Consider the following 19,173-nt stretch of genomic DNA (forward strand, 5'->3'; position numbering starts at 1 on the left):
GATAGAGGGGTACAAGATGATGAGAGGCATAGATAGAGTGGATAGCCAGAGACTTTTTCCCAGGGTGGAAAGGGCTATCACCAGGGGGCATAATTTTAAGGTGATTGGAGGAAGGTTTTGGGGAGATGTCAGAGGTAGGTTCTTTACACAGAGAGTGGTGGGTGCGTGGAATGCGCTGCCAGCGGTGGTAGTAGAAGCAGATACATTAGGGACATTTAAGCGACTCTTGGATAGGTACATGGATGATAGTAGAATGAAGGGTAGGTAGTTAGTTTGATCTTAGAGTAGGTTAAAGGTTCGGCACAACATCGTGGGCTGAAGGGCCTGTACTGTGCTGTACTGTTCTATGTTCTGTGTAAAGTTCATTGGAGGAAAGGAACTGATGAGCCAAAAGGCTTCTGTTTTTCTCTCCAAATATATATTCCTACTCAGCCTCACAACGTGCTGCATCAAGCTAAACTTTACAGCCTGCATTATACAGCTGGCAAATGACTTGCATTTTTCAAATCCATGCGAAACATTTCCTGTTCAGAAACTTTAGGGAACCGAGAGAGAAATAAACCGGTCGTGATTCTATTGTTCGTTTCTACAAGCACGCAAAATAAACTTTGGACTATTTCAATAAATAAGTTTGAGCAGAAGTGGAGATGTTGAAAACAAAGGGGTTACTCCTTTCATTTGAGTGGATTGACTGGGAGTTGGATTTTAATGGGACTCCAATAGTTCTCTCTCCAAAGGTGCATTTGGCGTAATGTTTGAATTTAGACAAGAAGTTCAGAGCCACTTCGTGTTACCTTAGCAACCATAACCAAAATATAACTAAAGAAAACAAACCGGAAAATCAGCTGTTGAACTGTTCCGTGCTACATCCAATTATTAAAACCTTTACCAAATAGGCGAATAAGTTCCAATAATGTTGCACTTCAGAGTGTAGTGAAGTCTGCACTGACTGGCTAGCTGTGATTCCTTTCAGTTACTGTCAAGCTGGTAATTTCAATGCAATATCATGTTAATGACATCGCCTCTATTGGAGGCTCCCGGGATGTTTGTGACCAGTCATGTGACGCTGTTGTTAAAGTAACATTAATCCTGGCGCCTGGTTACTGCTGCAGTTTAGCCCAGCTACCTTCAAGGACATTACTTCTAGGTTCATTCATTGTAATTTGATTTAAGATGCCGTTTCCATTACCTCTCAAAACAGAAAATGTATTTAGTACGTTTGATCCGAACTTCATGCCTGGGTAAGACCTGAGAAATGTACTATTCCTAAAATAATCTGTGGAGCTACTGTATTTTGAGGCAACCCTGACCTGCATGTTTGGGCACTGAGCCAATGTTCTTCCAAGCGGCAATGGCACAGGTCTGGCTGATGCATGTGGTGAGTTCCCAATCCCAGTAGGCGGTTGTTCTCCTCAGGATTTAGTGTTCTCCAGGGTTTAGTGTTCTAGTGATCAGCTCAGGAGTGCCATGGCAGAGTCTTGAAACACTAAACCCAGCTCACCCGTTTGATAGGGAAATGATTGGTGTGATGCAAGGCAACGAATGAAATGTCAGAAAAATAGCTTTAAAATGAGTAAAATAAAACGCTAATGAGCGGTCATTCAGTGGTCGCACACTTACCTCTGCATTGGAAAGTTGTGGGTTCATGTCCCACTCCAGAGACTTGATCAGATAACCTAGAATTCCACTTCACTGCAGTACTGAGGGAGTGTTTCAACGTCAGAGGTACTGCCTTTGGTATGAGATATTAAACCAAGACTTCATCAGCCCTCAAGTCAATATAAAAGATCTCATGGCACCATTCCAAAGATCAGCAGAGCTCTCCCCAGAGTCCTGGCCAATATTTATCCCTAAAACAATATCAGTAAGAGGAATGAATTATCTGGCTATCATCTCGTTACTGTTTGTGGGAGCTTGCTGTGCAAAAGTTGGCCACTGCAGTTTCCTACATTATAATAGTGACTACACTTCAAAAATACTTAACTGGCTGTAATGTGCTTTGGGACATCCTGAGATTGTGAAAGTTGCTATATAAAGGCAAATCTTTCTTTGCATTGATATTTCTAGTTCTAGTAGTTGTAATATTAATACAAATAAGCAGGTGGCCTTTTTTGTTTTATATACTTTCATGCAATATGTATATTTGGATCAGTATAACAAAATAATTACTTACATAGATTCACCACAAGTCTAGGTAACAACTTCCACTAAAATACATAAAAAAATTGCTGTTGCATCTCCAGATACTTTGGGCTGCATTTTACAACAGCAGCAGACGTAATTAATGGTGGCCTGTGCACTTCATGGAATATTGCAGTGGCTCATTTAAATGGCTGAGGCAGACCGCTCACCCTGATGACATGGAGGGGATGGGCTGTCGGACCCCAGCAATGGCGTTGAGGCCACTTTTAAAGGGCTTTGAGCCCTTCCATTTAATTTAAATATTTAAAGATAGATGTTGCAAAATTTTTTTAAACATTTAATTTGCCTCTACCCCAACCCCCATATCCATGCAATGCATTACTTGCCCTCTTCCCCCCACAAAACACTTCCCCTGCCCACCTGACCTTCCCCCCCCCACCAAAGTTCATAAACTATAAACTTTACCCCTTCCCACAAACCCTCCACCAATGAAATTAATCTGACATCGTTCCCCCCTCTCTCGCACTGAAAAGATTACCTGCTGCCCCCTTCCCACCAGTGTCCCACCTCGGATCCCTGGACGGGTATCCGAAGGTGTGCGAGTGCCGGCCACCAGCACCAATATTGCTCCAGAACGGACAGCAGGAGCAGGTAAGGTAATTTACTCTTTCATTAACATTATTTTGCATCTGTAAATTTGCCTTCCATCGCCAAACGACGGGAGCCGCCACGAGGCCTCGCTGCTGCCAGCAATATCAGACCAGGCCTTCCTGGCATCGAGGCCCATGGCGGGCCTCTGCCAGAGGCATTTTCCGGCTCCCACCCCACCCCCCCCCCACCCCTGCCACAACCCCCGATATCGGGGGGGTGGGCTGTAAAATTTAACCCTTTATCTTGACCCCTTTCTTGATGGGCACAGGCAGATGAATGCTTCCTGTGAATCAAAATATGGCCTGATATACAATGTATTTGGGAGGTAATGTGGCACAGGTGAGCAATAAACCCTGTATTGTGCTTTCCAAAACCATACCCTTCTTTCCTAGAACTCCATGTTTGAACCTCTCCAATCAGATTTATGACCCTGCCACAGCATAGAAATGGCCCTAATCAAAGTCACGAATTACATCCTATGTGTCTCTGACCATGGTGTATTATGCTTCCTCATCCTGCTCAGCCTCACAAAGCCTTTGACATGGTCAACCACATCATCCTCCTCCAACGCTTCTCCACCATTGTCAAGTTCAGTCAGACTGGCCTCACTTTATTCCAGTCTTACCTATCTAATTATAGTCAGAACATCCTTAGCAATGGCCTCTCTTACTGGCCCTGCATCATTACCTCTGGATTTATTCTTGGACCCCTCTTCTTCTTCATCTACCTGCTGCCTCTTGATGACATCATCTACAAACATGGGGCTACCTTCCACATGCCAACTCTATTTCCACACTAATTTTTGTTGTCAGACTATCCAACATTCAGTTTTGGATGATTTGCAGTTTCCTTCAGTTAAACATTGGGAAGACCTAAGTCATCCTTTTCAGCACCTGCCGCAACTTCTGTACCGTTGCCACTGATTTCATCTCCCTCCCTGGCCATTGTTTTATGCTGAGCTAGACTGTACAACATTGGTGTCCTATTCAACTCTGAGCTGAATTTACAACTCCATAGTTTCTTCATCACTAAGCCTGCCTACTTCCATCTCTGTGACAATACTTACCTCCGTCCTTACCTTAGCATGTATGGTGCCGAAATCCTCATCAATGCCTTTGTCACCTATAGACTCAACTATTCTAATTCTCTTCTGAACAGCCTCTTTCGCTCTTCTATAACGTCACTGCACGCATTCCACCCTGCATCAAGCTTCAGTCACCCATCATCTCTGTCCTCGCTGACCTACATTGTCTCATGGCCTCCAATGCCCCAAATTTAAATTTCTCCTCCTTATGTTTAAATCTGTTCATGGACTCATTCCTTCTTATCATTGTAATCTTCTCCAGCCCAACAGTCCCCTACAGAACTCTTCCTTCCTCTGATCCTGTCCTCTTATGCATTTTGCCATTCATGCCCTCAGCCACTAGGCTCCATGCTCTGGAATTTCCTCCCTGAATCTCTTTACCTCTCTAAATTAAGACTCCCTTAAAACCAACCTCTTTGAACAAGCTTTGTTTATCCCTCTTAATATCTCCTGCTTTGGCTTGGTGGCCATTTTTTTTCTGATTATGTTTCTGTGAAGCACCTCAGGACATTTTTCTGGTTGTAGGATACTTCTGATCAGATTAGGGTTACTCAATATATAATAAGCTGCTTCACAGTCTCCTATTCTCTTTAAAAGAGGGACAAATAATAATTTGACAGATAGTATATCTCATGTCAAAAACTATGAATAGGATTTATTAAGAGATATAAAATTAGTAGGAGCAATAAAGGTAAAAGGACTTTTATAAGGCATTTTGTATATCCTCAAGGAATCCCTGTGTTTCACAGCCAATTAATTACTTTGAACTGTAGTCAGTTATTATCAGTCACTGAGGTCTCACGAACTGCAAACAATATAACTGACTAGTTAATGTGTTTTCCCAGTGTTGCGGAAAGTGCTGGTTGTGGTTTGTAGAAACAAACCCTAAAACGAATCTCCATTTTCAGAAGGAGAAAATTGGAGGCAGAAATGGAGAAAGGAAGAAAGAAAATGGTTAAACAGCTTTAGGAGGTTGAGGTGTTCAAAATGATAAAGGAATTCAATAAGATAGATGCAGAGAAACTGTTTCCCCGGGAATACAGAACAAGGGGATGCAATCTTAAAGTTAGAACCGGACCATTTAGGAGTGAAATTAGGAAGCGCTTCATCATGCAAAAGGGAGTGGGAAATCTGGAACTCTCTTCGCAAAAAGGTTGTTAAGGCTGACGTATTTGTGTTAGTTATGGGTATCAAAGGATATGGAATAAACGCAGGTAAATGGAGTTGAGATACAGATTAGTCATGTTCTAATTGAATGGTGGAATGGGGTCTGAATGGCCTACTCCTGTTTCTATGTAACAGTAGCTGTGAGAAAAGTAAATATCTGGATCATTCAGTGGGAGGGGGAATATTTGGGGTTAAGGTATAGATTTTACCTGTTTATATTATACTACTAAGTGTACATATATGAGTCTGAGAGTATCGGAGTGCAACATTAGATAAGTTTCTTTCAGAAAATAACACTTTGGGATACAGTATATAGGTAATTTGAGACATGACATGTGGTAAATCTTGCATGTTTGGGCAGACCAGGTGACTTTGGATCTATGATTCCCAAAGATTTCCACCACTGGTGCCATGTCAGGCCCTGTGGTGGACTAATTGATAGAGATTGACTGCTATGATCAGTCAACAGCTCCGTTATCATTGTATCATCTAACTGAGATTGATAGATTTTATTCAGCAAGGGTATTAAGGGTTACAGAATCAAAGTGAGTAGATGGAGATAAGATACATATCAGCCATGATCAAATTGAATGGTAGAAAAGATACGAGGAGCTGGCCTACTTCTGTTCCTATGTTGCTATGTACCATAATGGTAGAAGGCAAATTCGATGAACCATCGTCTTTTTCAGAAGTAATTCCTATGCTCCTGTGATGTAGTCAGATAACGGCTGAAATATCGCCTACCTAAATACAAAAAAATATTTTAAAACTCTGTTTTGTTCATTTTTCAGGTATGGAGGGTACATTCCAAAGTTACAAAGCCGGTTAGGGGAGACCTATGGCAATGCTACCCTTGGACTGCTGTCATATGAACCTGGACAGCCCAAGTCACCACGTTTAACTCTCACCCAAACTAAACCACTGTACAATCCCCAGGTCCCAAGGCATCTGCTGAATAGGACCTATGGCCATCCAGAAATTACCACATATGCAGGACAGGTGCAGAAGACAAACATTAAAAACGGTGATGTTGATTCTGTCTTTGTGATTCATTGAGGCTTGCTTTGTGATAGTTCATGGGACCCACTAGATGAATAAGATGCACAAGAAATGTTTAGTTCAATGTGAACTCACATTGTAAAAAGAATAATGCTCCACAATATCAGAAAAGTATTTTGTTTTACAAGTTCTGGAAAGATGATCCGTCTGAAACTAGTCTCTTATATTTACGAAGTATGCTCTGTTGTTTGCCTACACTTGCAAACAAGATGACTGAAAATTCAGAACAGAAGCTGAATTTTTATAAAGGGTGGCGCAGTGGTTAGCACCGCAGCCTCACAGCTCCAGCGACCCGGGTTCAGTTCTGGGTACTGCTTGTGCGGAGTTTGCAAGTTCTCCTTGTGATTGTGTAGGTTCCCGCCAGGTGCTCCGGTTTCCTCCCACAGCCAAAGACTTGCAGGTTGATAGGTAAATTGGCCATTGTAAATTGCCCCTAGTGTAGGTCGGTGGTAGGAGAATTGAGGGAAGGTGGGGATGTGGTAGGGAATATGGGATTAATGTAGGATTAGTATAAATGGGTGGTTGATGGTCAGCATAGACTCAGTGGGCTGGAGGGCCTGTTTCAGTGCTGTATGACTCTATGATAATTCTTGGGATATGAACATTGCTGGCAAAGCCAGTGTTTATTGCTCACTTCTAGTTGCCTTATCCATCATAAAGATTTGATCTAAAATACAGATCGATGTTATAAAAATGTTAACTTGAGTTCATGATTGCCTGTATCTGGGTGCCAAAAATCGTCAGCTTGTCAAAGAACCATTTTTGATATTGTTGCACAGGGACATTACAGACTACAGACGCATCTGATTCAGTTCATGTGTTTTTTGGTTATTTATTTAAAATTGTCATCCCGTGTTTAAACTCCCTTGTGCCTTCCTACTTTTGTAACCTCCTCTAGTCCTCCAGCCCCCTGCCCTGAACTCTCCATTAGTCTGAATCTGACCGCTTGTGCATACCTCCACCCCTCCCTTCCTTTGCTCAACCATCATGCCTTTGGAATTTACTCCTTAAACCTTGCCACCTCTCCATCTCCTTCTCCTCCTTTACGACCCTCCTCTAAACCCACCTTTTTGACTAAGCTTTTGTTCACCCCTTCCTATTATCTCCTTTGACATCATATCCATTTTTATTCATTATGCTGTTGTGAAGCACCTTGGGGCAAATTTCTGCATTGACTGTGCTGTATAAGTGCAGGTTGTACTTTTGAGCAATCCATATAGAATTTTGTGTAAAGACTAAGGGGATCTCACAGGTGGTTCACTGGGCAAATACACTTTGTTGTGTGGCACATCCAAGCCAGTACGGTTCCAGGATGTATTCCCCAATCTGTGGTGATGGATTCAGTACAACAGTTGAGGACACTCCTGCAGTAGGCAGGAGGGAAAAAGAAGGAAGGTACTTACATTTATATAGCATTTTTCACCTCGGGGTGTCCCAAACTCCTTTACAGCTAATCAAGTATTTTTGAAGTGTAGTCATTGTTGTAATGTAAGCCACGCAGCAGCCAAATTGAACAGCAAGATCCCATAAACAGCAATAAGACAATGATCAGATCATCTGTTTTAGTGATGTTGGTTAAGGGACAAATATTAGCCAGGCACAGGGACAACTCCCCTGCTCTTATTTGAATGGTACTATGAGCTATTTTATGTCCACCTGAGAGGGCAAATGGGGTCCCATCAGATAATTTAACATCTTATTTGAAAGACAGCACCTTCAAGCATGCCTATATTTTGTATTCCAGACTCTTAGTGGGATTATGAACCCATGACCTTGGGACTCAGAGGGGAATGTGCTACCATTGAGCCACAGCTGCATCAGCCTAGTTGTTCTGTTGTTATGTTGATTAACTCCAAATGTCTGTCTAGAGACAGATGAACAGCAATTGAAATTTGATCACCAGGGCACAATAAAGTGAGAATAGACTGCATTATATTCTGTTTATTTTTCAACAAACTGCAGTGGTCTTACAGTTCTTTGGCCTCCTTGTCTCGAGAGACAATTGGTAAGTGCCTGGAGGTGGTCAGTGGTTTGTGCAGCAGCGTCTGGAGTGGCTATAAAGGCCAATTCTAGAGTGACAGTCTCTTCCACAGGTGCTGCAGATAAAATTTGTTGTCGGGGCTGTTACCCAGTTGGCTCTCTCCTTGCGCTTCTGACTTTTTTCCTGCCAACTGCTAAGTCTCTTCGACTCGCCACGCTTTAGCCCCGCCTTTATGGTTGCCCGACAGCTCTGGCGACCGCTGGCAACTGACTCCCACTACTTGTGATCAATGTCACAGGACTTCATGTCGCGTTTGCAGACGTCTTTAAAGCGGAGACATGGACGGCCGGTGGGTCTGGTACCAGTGAAGAGCTCGCTGTACAATGTGTCCTTGGGGATCCTGCCATCTTCCATGCGGCTCACATGGCCAAGCCATCTCAGGCGCCGCTGGCTTAGTAGGGTGTATATGCTGGGGATGTTGGCCGCCTCGAGGACTTCTGTGTTGGAGATACGGTCCTGCCACCTGATGCCAAGGATTCTTCGGAGGCAGCGAAGATGGAATGAATTGAGACGTCGCTCTTGGCTGACGTACGTTGTCCAGGCCTCGCTGCCGTAGAGCAAGGTACTGAGGACACAGGCTTGATACACTTGGACTTTTGTGTTCTGTGCCAGTGCGCCATTTTCCCACACTCTCTTGGCCAGTCTGGACATAGCAGAGGAAGCCTTTCCCATGCGCTTGTTTAATTCTGCATCAACAGACAGGTTACTGGTGATAGTTGAGCCTAGGTAGGTGAAATCTTGAACCACTTTCAGAGTGTGGTCGCCGATATTGATAGATGGGGCATTTCTGACATCCTGTCCCATGATGTTCATTTTCTTGAGACTGATGGTTAGGCCAAATTCATTGCAGGCAGCCACAAATCTGTCGATGAGTCTCTGCAGACACTCTTCAGTGTGAGATGTTAATGCAGCATCGTCAGCAAAGAGGAGTTCCCTGACGAGGACTTTCCGTACTTTGGTCTTCGCTTTTAGACGGGCAAGGTTGAACAACCTGCCACCTGATCTTGTGTGGAGGAAAATTCCTTCTTCTGAGGACTTGAATGCATGTGAGAGCAGCAGGGAGAAGAAAATCCCAAACAGTGTAGGTGCGAGAACACAGCCCTGTTTCACGCCACTCAGGATAGGAAAGGGGTCTGATGAGGCGCTGCTATGCTGAATTGTGCCTTTCATATTGTCATGGAATGAGGTGATGATACTTAGTAGCTTTGGTGGGCATCCAATCTTTTCTAGTAGTCTGAAGAGACCACTTCTGCTGACGAGGTCAAAGGCTTCGGTGAGATCAATGAAAGCAACGTAGAGGGGCATCTGTTGTTCACTGCATTTCTCCTGTCGCTGACGAAGGGAGAACAGCATGTCAATGGTGGATCTCTCTGCACGAAAGCCACACTGTGCCTCAGGATAGACACACACAGCCAGCTTCTGGAGCCTGTTTAAAGCGACACGAGCGAAGACTTTCCCCACTATGCTGAGCAGGGAGATTCCACGGTAGTTGTTGCAGTCACTGCGGTCACCCTTGTTCTTATAGAGGGTGATGATATTAGCATCGCGCATGTCCTGTGGTACTGCTCCCTCATCCCAGCACAGGCAAAGCAGTTCGTGCAGAGCTGAAAGTATAGCAGGCTTGGCACTCTTGATTATTTCAGGGGTAATGCCGTCCTTCCCAAGGGCTTTTCCGCTGGCTAGAGAATCAATGGCATCACTGAGTTCCGATTTTGTTGGCTGTATGTCCAACTCATCCATGACTGGCAAGGACAGGGTTGCATTGAGGGCGGTCTCAGTGACAACATTTTCCCTGGAGTACAGTTCCAGGTAGTGCTCAACCCAGCGGTCCATTTGCTTGCGTTGGTCAGTGATTGTGTCCCCTGATTTAGATTTGAGGGGGGCGATCTTCTTGACAGTTGGCCCAAAAGCTCTCTTAATGCCATCATACATCCCTCTGATGTTTCCTGTGTTAGAGGCCAGCTGAATATGACTGCATAGGTGTTGCCAGTCGTCATTTGCGCAGCGCCTGGCTGTTCTTTGTGCAGCGCTTCTGGCAGCTTTATGTGCTACGGCTGTTAACTCGCTTTTCAACAAACTGCAGTAGTCTTACAGTTAATGGTGCAACAATACGGTGTTGTGACAGTAAACAGCTATTACCCCCCTCCCATCTCCAATGTAAGTTATTTGACTGAAGAAAGCCAGCACACTAACTGTGTCACTTTTAATTGTAGGCTACTTCTATCCAAGAGATGGAAAATATCATTTTGCTCTAAAGAATTATGTATACGACAACAATCCTGAAGCAACCAGTGCCATTCAGACTATAGAAGAACTGAAACAACTTGAAATGGAGCAGTGCAAAAGGAGTGATATGATTGCACCAAATATGTCCTCGAGGCCTCTATCTACCATTGTAAGATTCTGTGGGGTTTTTGTGATGCACAGATCAATCTATGGTGTCTAAAGTAACACATAATGTAATGTCTTTTCCTATTTCCTCAGGCACCAGATGAAATTAGGCCACCAGATAGCTGCACTTTCATCCCCATGGTATGTGAGCCATTTTTTGATCCTTGTCTCCCAAGCAGGATGAATATGTTTCAAACACCAGATCAAAAACCAACGGAACAGCATAGCAGGATAATTTATAGACATGATTCTTCACTCCATCCCACTTATAATGGTTTTGTTCCAGGTATGACTTTCTTTTCTCAGCCCTTTCTTTTACTCACACATTGATATCTTTTAGTTTGCTTCTTGCTGTCCATGACCAGCCTGCATTGTACATGTAGGTAAAATGAATAAATATATGCTTATTGATGATAGTCTTTTTCACGATACATCTCATTGCTTACTTTACCCTTAATAACATGGCAAGCATATTTCAATTGAGCAGTATATGTTTCGAATAATACATTTCATTCTGCATTAACTTACCTCCCACAGGTTCACTTGTGCTCATTATTAAAAGAGATTGCATATAATATCAGGTTTTAGCTTACATTATCCATCAATGTAATGTGTACTAAGGTTCTTCATTCCTCTCTTTCTACTGTCACATTTGTGCTCCCACCGATATCCACCAGCGGTTCTGCAATATAAATTAGGTGGTTCTACAATCTACCATCTCTTAATTCAAGGTTGCCTGCTTGAAACTATCAGATAATCCAAATTGTTTTAGCATGGAATTCCATCTTGCTGTGTTGCTGTTGCATTTTTGGATCTTTACACAAGATTTTTTTTCTTCAGCATTACTGATCACTCTCATAAGCTTGACCTCCTGTACGTTATATCCTAGGCACAACTAGGGAATGGTAGCGTAGTGGTTATATTACTGGACTAGCAATCCAGAGGCCTGTGGTAAATAGTCCAGAAACAAGAGCTCAAATCCCATCCATAGCAGCTGGGGAATTTGAGTTCAGTTAATAGATAAATCTGGAATTAAAAAGCTAGTATCAGTAATGGTAACAATGTAATTACTGGATTATTGTTTAAAAACCTATCTGGTTCACTAATGTTCTTTAGGGAAGGAAATCTGTTGTCCTTACTTGGTCTGGCCTATCTGTAATTCCAGACTGCAGCAATGTGTTTGATGCTTAATTGCCCTCTGACATAGCCTAATAAACCACTCACTTGAAGACAATTAGGGATGGGCAATAAATGCTGACCTTGACAACAACACCAACATCCTGTGGATGAATTTTAAAAAAAGCAATGCAATGATAAGAAGACCCAAGAAATGCAACAGAGAATCCTTACATTTTTAGTCCACTTATGGTAGCTTGTCAACAATTTACAAGCATGTACAATTATTAATACTATATTTTCCTTCAAATGTGGCATTAAGTTAGACTTCATAAAATCATAGGCAAAAACTTTCTGTTGCCTCACCCATCTAACTTGATATGTATTTCTCTACTGCTTCAAGAGCTTGACGATGGGGAGTCTCTTCAGCTTCAAGCTGGCACTCGTTCACTTTCTTTTGGCTTTGAATTCACATCTACAATGCTTTATCTTGTCTCAGTATTTCAAAATTAAACTCTTCTTTTTGCTTTCTCTTCAGCAGTTATAGAAGATAAAGTATCTCTTTACCTAAGGACAAGGGTTTCTTTGAAGTTGCTTGTAATGGGGTTTCCACCGCACTTACAGTGAAATTATGATGGCAGAACAGGCAGCAGCTTCGAGGAAATTCCTGGACTAAGTCTTGAAATATTCATCATCATGTTTAAATACCACTTTGTTATCACAGAACCATCGAATAGTTTAAGTTTACAACACAGAAGGAAGCCATTCGGTCCATCATGTCTTTGTTAGAGAATTCCAACACCAATCCCACTGACCTATTTCACCTATCTCCTAACCACGCTCCTCACTCTCTTAGCAATAATTTTAAGTTGATGACACTTTGTTGCTGATGCTCCAACCAGAGGAAATTGTCCTTTCTTATTCAGTCTGACATGATTCATCATTTTAAAAATCCTCTATTAAATCGCTTCTCGTCCTTCGTAGCTCCAGTGGAAATAATCCCAGTTTCTCAAATCTCTCATAACTATAGGTTTGCATCACTGTCACCATCCCGGTAAATCTGTACTCTCTATAGCTTTAATGGACGCTCTCTTTCAACCACGACTCTCTCTAAAGCTCTATTTGGACACCTAAAACTGCAGATAGTGGCCTAACTGGTGTTTTATATAAATATGCCATTGTTTTATTACTCGTGTATCCTATGTCCCTATTTATGTAACCCAAAATGCTGAGTTTTTTGTGGCTTTATCCACCTGCATTCACACTTTCAGGGAATTACAGATTTGAACTCCTATGTCACACTATTCATTGATCCCTTCCTGCATCGTTTCATTGACAATATAGGCTAACTCCTGGATTTTCAGCCATGGCTCAATGGCAGCACTCTTGCCTCTAATATAAATGGTTTTCGGCTCAAGTCTGAACTGAACTTGAGTATAAAATCTATGCTGGTGCCTCAGTGCCTCCCTGAGGGAATGCTGGTTCAGATGAGACATTAAACTGTGTTTTCTATGTCACAACATAGAATCATTAAAATCATAGAAAGTTTAAGGCACAGAAAGAGGCCACTTGGCCCATCGCATCTGTACCGGCCAAAAACAATCCACATATTCTAATCCCACCTTCCAGAATTTGGTCCATAGCCCTGCAGATTACAGCACTTTAGGTGGATATCCAGACTCCTTTTGAATGAGTTGAGGGTTTCTACCTCAACTACCCTTTGAGGCAGTGAGTTCCAGAACCCCACCACACTCTGGGTGAAAAAGTTTTTCCTCATCTCCCCTCTAATTTTTCTATCAATCACTTTAAATCTATGCCCCCTCGTCACTGACCTCTGCTAATTTGAATAGACTCTTCACCTCCACTCTATCCAGACCCCTCAAGATGTTGTACATTTCAATCAAATCTCCCCGCAGCCTTCTCAGTTCCAAGGAGAACAACCCCAGCCTATCCAATCTTTCCTCATAGTTGCATTTTTCCAGTCCTGGCAACATCCTCGTAAACCTCCTCTGTACCCTCTCTCGTGCAATTACATCCTTTCTGTAGTGAGGTAACCAGAACTGCACACATAGTCAAGTTGTGGTCTAACCAATGAGTTATACAGTTCCAGCATAACCTCCCTGCTCCTATATTCTATACCTCAGCTAATAAAGGAAAGGATTCCATATGCCTTCTTAACCACCTTAATCGACCTGCCCTGTTACCTTCAGGGATCTGTGGACATTCACTCCAAGGTCCCTCACTTCCTCTACACCTCTCAGTATTTTCCCATTTATCATTTATTCCTTTGCTTTGTTTGACCTCCCCAAATGCATCACCTCACACTTTTCCAGGTTGAATTCCATTTGCCACTTTTCTGCCCATCTGACCAGACCATCAATATCTTCCTGCAGCTTACATCTATCCTCCTCGTTATATACCATAAGGCCAATCTTTGTGTCGTTTGCAAACTTCTTGATCATGCCTCCTACATTTACATCCAAATCGTTAATATATACCACAAAGAGCACGGGTCCCAGTATTGAGCCCTGCAAAACGCCACCGGAAACAGCCCTCCAGTTGCTAAAACACCCATCAACAATTACCCTTTGTTCCCTGCCACTGAGCTAATTTCGTATCCACCTTGCTACATTTCCCTCGATCACATGGGATTTTATTTTTTTAACCAGTCTGCCATGAGGGAGCTTATCAAAAGCCTTGCTAAAATCCCTGTAGACCACATCAACTGCACTACCCTCATCTATCTTCTGTGTTACTTCTTCAAAAAATTCGATCAAATTGTTCAAATAAGATCAAACAAGATAACAAATCCATGCTGACTATCCTTGATTAATCTGTGCCTTTCTAAGTGACAGCTTATCCTGTCTCTCAGAATAGATTCCAATAATTTGCCCACTACTGAGGTTAGACCAACTGGCCTGTAATTATTCGGTCTATCCTTCGCTCCCTTTATAAACAGAGGTACAGCGTTAGCAATTCTCCAATCCTCCGGCACCACACCTGTATCCAGTGAGGACTGGAAAATGATGGTCAGACCCTCTGCTATTTCCTCTCTTGCTTCTTTAACAGCTTTGGTACATTTCATCTGGCCCTGGTGATTTATCACCATCAATACTTCCTCTCTCCCTATCACATCCAATACTTCACACTCCTCCTCCTTAACTACAATATCTGCATTATCCCCCTCTTTTGTGAAGACAGCAAAGTATTCATTAAGAACCATACCAATATCTTCCGCCCCCACACATAGGTTACCTTTTTGGTCTTTTATGGCCCCTATTCTCTCCTTAATTATCCTCTTACTCTTAATGTATTGATAAAACATCTTTAGGTCCACCTTGATTTTGCCTGCCAATATTCTTTCATGCCCGCACTTTGCTTTCCTAATTTCCTTTTTGATTTTACCCCTCCACTTTCTATACACCTCTCGGTATTCTGCAGTATTGAGTTCTCGGTGTTGGACATAAACTTTCCTTTTCTGCCTTACCTTACCCTGTAGGCTCCTTGACATCCATGGGGCTCTAGATTTGGCTGTCTCACCCTTTTTATTTGTGGGAACATGTTTACTCTGAACCCAATGAATCTCCCCTTCGAATGCCTTCCATTACTCTGACACTGATTTACCTTCAAGTAGCTGTTTCCAGTCCACTTTCGCTAAATCATTCCTCAGTTGAGCAAAATTGGCCTTGACCCAATTGAGAACTCTAACTGCTGTTCTATCTCTGTCCTTTTCCATAATTATGTTAAAACTGACTGAATCATGATCACCACACCAAAATGCTCTCCCATTGCCACCCCTTCCACCTGCCCAGTAACTACATTTCAAGAGTATTTAATTGTCTTTAAAAAGCTTTGGGATGTCCGGAGGTCAAAAAAGGCGCCATATAAATGGAAATTATTTCTTTTCTCTCAGAGTGTATTATTTCACATTTGTACACAACATTCTATCTACCACTTCTTTGCCCATTCCACGAACCTGTTTGTCTTCCTGTAATTTTTTACTGTCCATCCCAGTGTTTGTCAAACCTCTTACCTTTGTAACTTCAGCTAATTATACTCCCTATGCCCAAGTACAAATAAAGCACAAAGGAAAAGTAGACCCAGTCATGACTCCTGGGCCCCTGCATTTACCAGGAGTGTGGTAGGGAGGATTTCTGGATGGGAAACCTGGAACGACAGGAATTAATCACAGGACATATATTACATTTTTTCACCAAGTTTTCACAGGCTGTAAAGCCTGTGGCCAAGGTCCCATCCGAGGAGCTGGTTAGGGATAAGGGGGATGGGGTGTGGTCGGTGAGCTCGCAGTCGAGGGAGAGATCGTAGTCATTTTGGTGGGGGGGAAGGAGTGAAATTGTTGTCAGAGGAGATTGTGGTTTGGAGAAGAGATCATGGCCGGAGGAGATCATGGTCAGGGGGATGCAATTGTGGTCAGGGGCGACTCTTGGTTGTTGGGTAGCAGTCATGGTTGAAAGAGAGTGTGGAGCTGGAGGGGAATATCAGGGTGTTGGAGATTGTGGGGTAGATGGCAGGGGAGGAGATCCCAGCAGGGGGGTTGTGAGGGTTTGAGATTGCAGGGGGTTCAGCAGAAGTCCCAGTGGACGGTGTGGTACCATTTGAAAATTGCAGGGGCGGCTGTGGGGTCAGAGGGGAGATTTGAGGGTTCTGAGATCGTGGGGTTCAGGGGGAGATCAGGCGGTCTGGAGATAACAGGGAGAGTCAGGGGAGATTGGGGGCTTGCAGATTGCGGGGGGGATGGCGGTAGAGGATTGGAGGGGAGAGGTACATCACAGGGGTCAGTGGAGATCGGTGCATAGGGAAGAAATCAGGTGGGTAGGTGAGAGATCGCAGGGGGAATTGGGGGAGAGCAAGAGGGTCTGAGGTCACAGAGGGGTCGGTGGGAGATCGATGAGGGTATGAAATTGTGGGAGGTCGGGGGCAAATCAGGGACATCTGGAGATCATGGGGGCTTGGGGAGGTTGAGGGGTCTGTGAAGAATTGGGCGGGGGGTGAGGTCTGGAGATTGTAGGAGGGTCGGGGAGGTTTTGGGGTCTGAGATTACTGGAGAGGAAGATTGGGGAGACCCAGATATCGTGGTGGGGTCAGGGGAGATTAGGTCTGAGATTGTAGGCATATCGGGGGGTTTGGAGATCGCAGACAGAGGTCAGGAGGTTGGGGTGGGTTGGAAATCACTTGGGTTGGGGGCGAGATCAGGGAGGTGTGGTTATCGTGGTGGAGGTTGGGGAGATTGTGATAGGTCTGAGATCACAGGAATATCAGAGAGGAGTCGGAGGACATTGGGCAGTCTAGAAGAAGATTGAAGGGGCTGGGGTATATCGTGGGCTTCTGAAAAGAGGTCAATGGGATATGGGGGAGAACGTAGAGGAGATTTGGTATTCAGGAAAGAGATCGAAGGGGTTGGGTTGATTGTTTGGGTCAGGGAAGATCGGAGCATCTAGGAAGAGATTATGGGGATTGGGGGAGATCAGAAGGGAGATTGGGAGATCAGGGAAGAGATCAAGGGACATCGGAGGAGATTTGGAGACTCCAGGGGGTCAGGGGAGATTGAGGGATCAGAGATTGCAGGGGTCAGAGGAGATTCCGGGGTTTGGGAATCAGAGGAGTTTCGGGAGAGATTGGTGGTCTGGGGTCAGCAGGGGGTGGATGAGTGGGATGCGGAGATCACTGTGGGTGGTGGGAGATCTGCAGGTTTGGTGATCGGTGGAGGTCTGAGATCGCAGGAGATTAAGGACTGATTGGAGGGGGTGGGGGAAATTAGGGAGATTGAGGTGTTGAGTTCAAATGGTGAGATTGAGGTGTCTGGAGATCACAGGTAGGTTGGGGGAATGATTAGGGGGTATACATAAATAATTGAAGAATAAATAGGGGTAAAGGGATACTAAACTAAAAGCACACATATAACCTGAGTGGATAGATGTTAAAGTGTATGTTGGGACAGGTGAGACCCATTGCCTCCAATTCCTGTACCAAGTGGGAACTCCAGGATGCTTCATATGCCCAGGAAAACTACACGTGATGGAAGTGCCTCCAGTTGCTCGAACTCAGCTTCGGGCGAGTCGATAATCAGGGGGATAAACAGGCATTTCTGTCAACATGAGTACCATATGATGTGTTGCCTCCTTGGTTCCAATGTAAAGGACATCACTGAGACAGTGCAGAACATTTTCAGGAGAGAAGAAGAGCAATCAGAACTCATGTTTCATGTGGGGATCAATGGGATAGGAAGGAAAAGGGTTAAAGTCGTGCAGTCAGTGCTTCAGAAGCTCAGGAGGAAGCTGAAGAGCAGGACCTTAAAGGTAATAATCTCGGGATTACTCCCAGTGCCACACGGTAGTGAGTATAGGAATAGTAGGACTGGAGGGTTGCTCTGGTAGGGAATCCAGAACAAAGGCCGGTGAATAATAAAACTAGAGCTAGGCTATTTAGGAGGGAAATCTAGAAGCATTTTACTGCACAAAAGGGAGTGGAAATCTGTAACTCTCTCCCCGAAAAGGCTGTGGATGTTGGGACCTTGACAATTTCATGACTGAGATGGATTGATTTTTATTCTGTAAGGATATCAAGGGATATGGAGTTAAGGTGAATAAATGGAGCAGAGGTACAGCTCAGCCATAATCTAATTGAATGGTGGAACAGGCACAAGGGTAGATTGCCCTACTCCTGTTCATGCATTTTCAATTACTCTGACGGATTTATTTGTTTCCAAATAATGCCTGGTGTGAGAGTTGTTATGATTTATAAATCAACATATTATTTTTATTATCTTACAGGTCATCAGTTTGAGGTTGGAAAGAACTGGGAACACAGTACGTTTAACGCTCTGGGTATTGGTGAGAAGAAACCCATGCAGTCACCGTGCACCATTTGATTTGGGAACGTGTGATCTGGATACCTGAATTCCGGGCTATTTTGACTTTTACAAGAACATCATTGAATTTGAGAGTGTTGGCGGTCTGAGCTGATTGCCCAATAATCATACCAATTGCTAATTTTATAGCGTTTACTGAATGCCATCGAATTAAAGTCGGAACTAATCCTTTTACACATTAAATGATGTGCTCAGAATTTCATGATGTCAGCCTTAGCTCAGTTGTTGCACTCTTATCTGAGTCAGACGGTTATAGGCTCAAGCCTCATTCCAGAGACATAATAGTCTGACATTTCAGTGCAGTACTAAGGAGCTAGAGGATGTGACACCAAAAATCTGGATAAGATGGTTGCCCCTTTCACTGGATATAAATAATCCCAAGGCACTAGTTTGAAGAACAGCAAGGGAGTTATCCCAGTGTCCTGGCCAACATTTATCTCTCAACCAACAACAGCAACTTATATAGCGTCAATTAGCGTAATAAAACATCCCAAGGTGCTTCAGAGGAGCATTATAAAATATATGACACCGAGCCACATAAGGAGATGTTACAGCAGATGTCCAAAAGCTTGTTCAAAGAAGTAGGTTTTAAGGAGTGTCTTGAAAGAGGAGAGCAACTTAGAGAGTTGGAGA

General features: G+C 43.5%; 1 protein-coding gene across 1 annotated transcript; it reads left to right on the forward strand.

Moving 5' to 3' along the window:
• Window positions 1-1,065: 1,065 nt before the first annotated feature.
• LOC137368740 (ciliary microtubule inner protein 2B-like) lies at window positions 1,066-18,723 on the forward strand. The gene is made up of 5 exons (XM_068028926.1): window positions 1,066-1,241; window positions 5,836-6,068; window positions 10,358-10,539; window positions 10,629-10,821; window positions 18,443-18,723. Exons 1-5 carry the CDS (start codon window positions 1,174-1,176, stop codon window positions 18,538-18,540), a joined length of 774 nt encoding a protein of 257 aa, XP_067885027.1. The 5' UTR covers window positions 1,066-1,173; the 3' UTR covers window positions 18,541-18,723.
• The last annotated feature ends 450 nt before the right edge of the window (window positions 18,724-19,173 follow it).

This window comes from Heterodontus francisci, chromosome 4 (genome assembly GCF_036365525.1).
Source record: "Heterodontus francisci isolate sHetFra1 chromosome 4, sHetFra1.hap1, whole genome shotgun sequence".
Lineage (NCBI taxonomy): Eukaryota > Metazoa > Chordata > Chondrichthyes > Heterodontiformes > Heterodontidae > Heterodontus > Heterodontus francisci.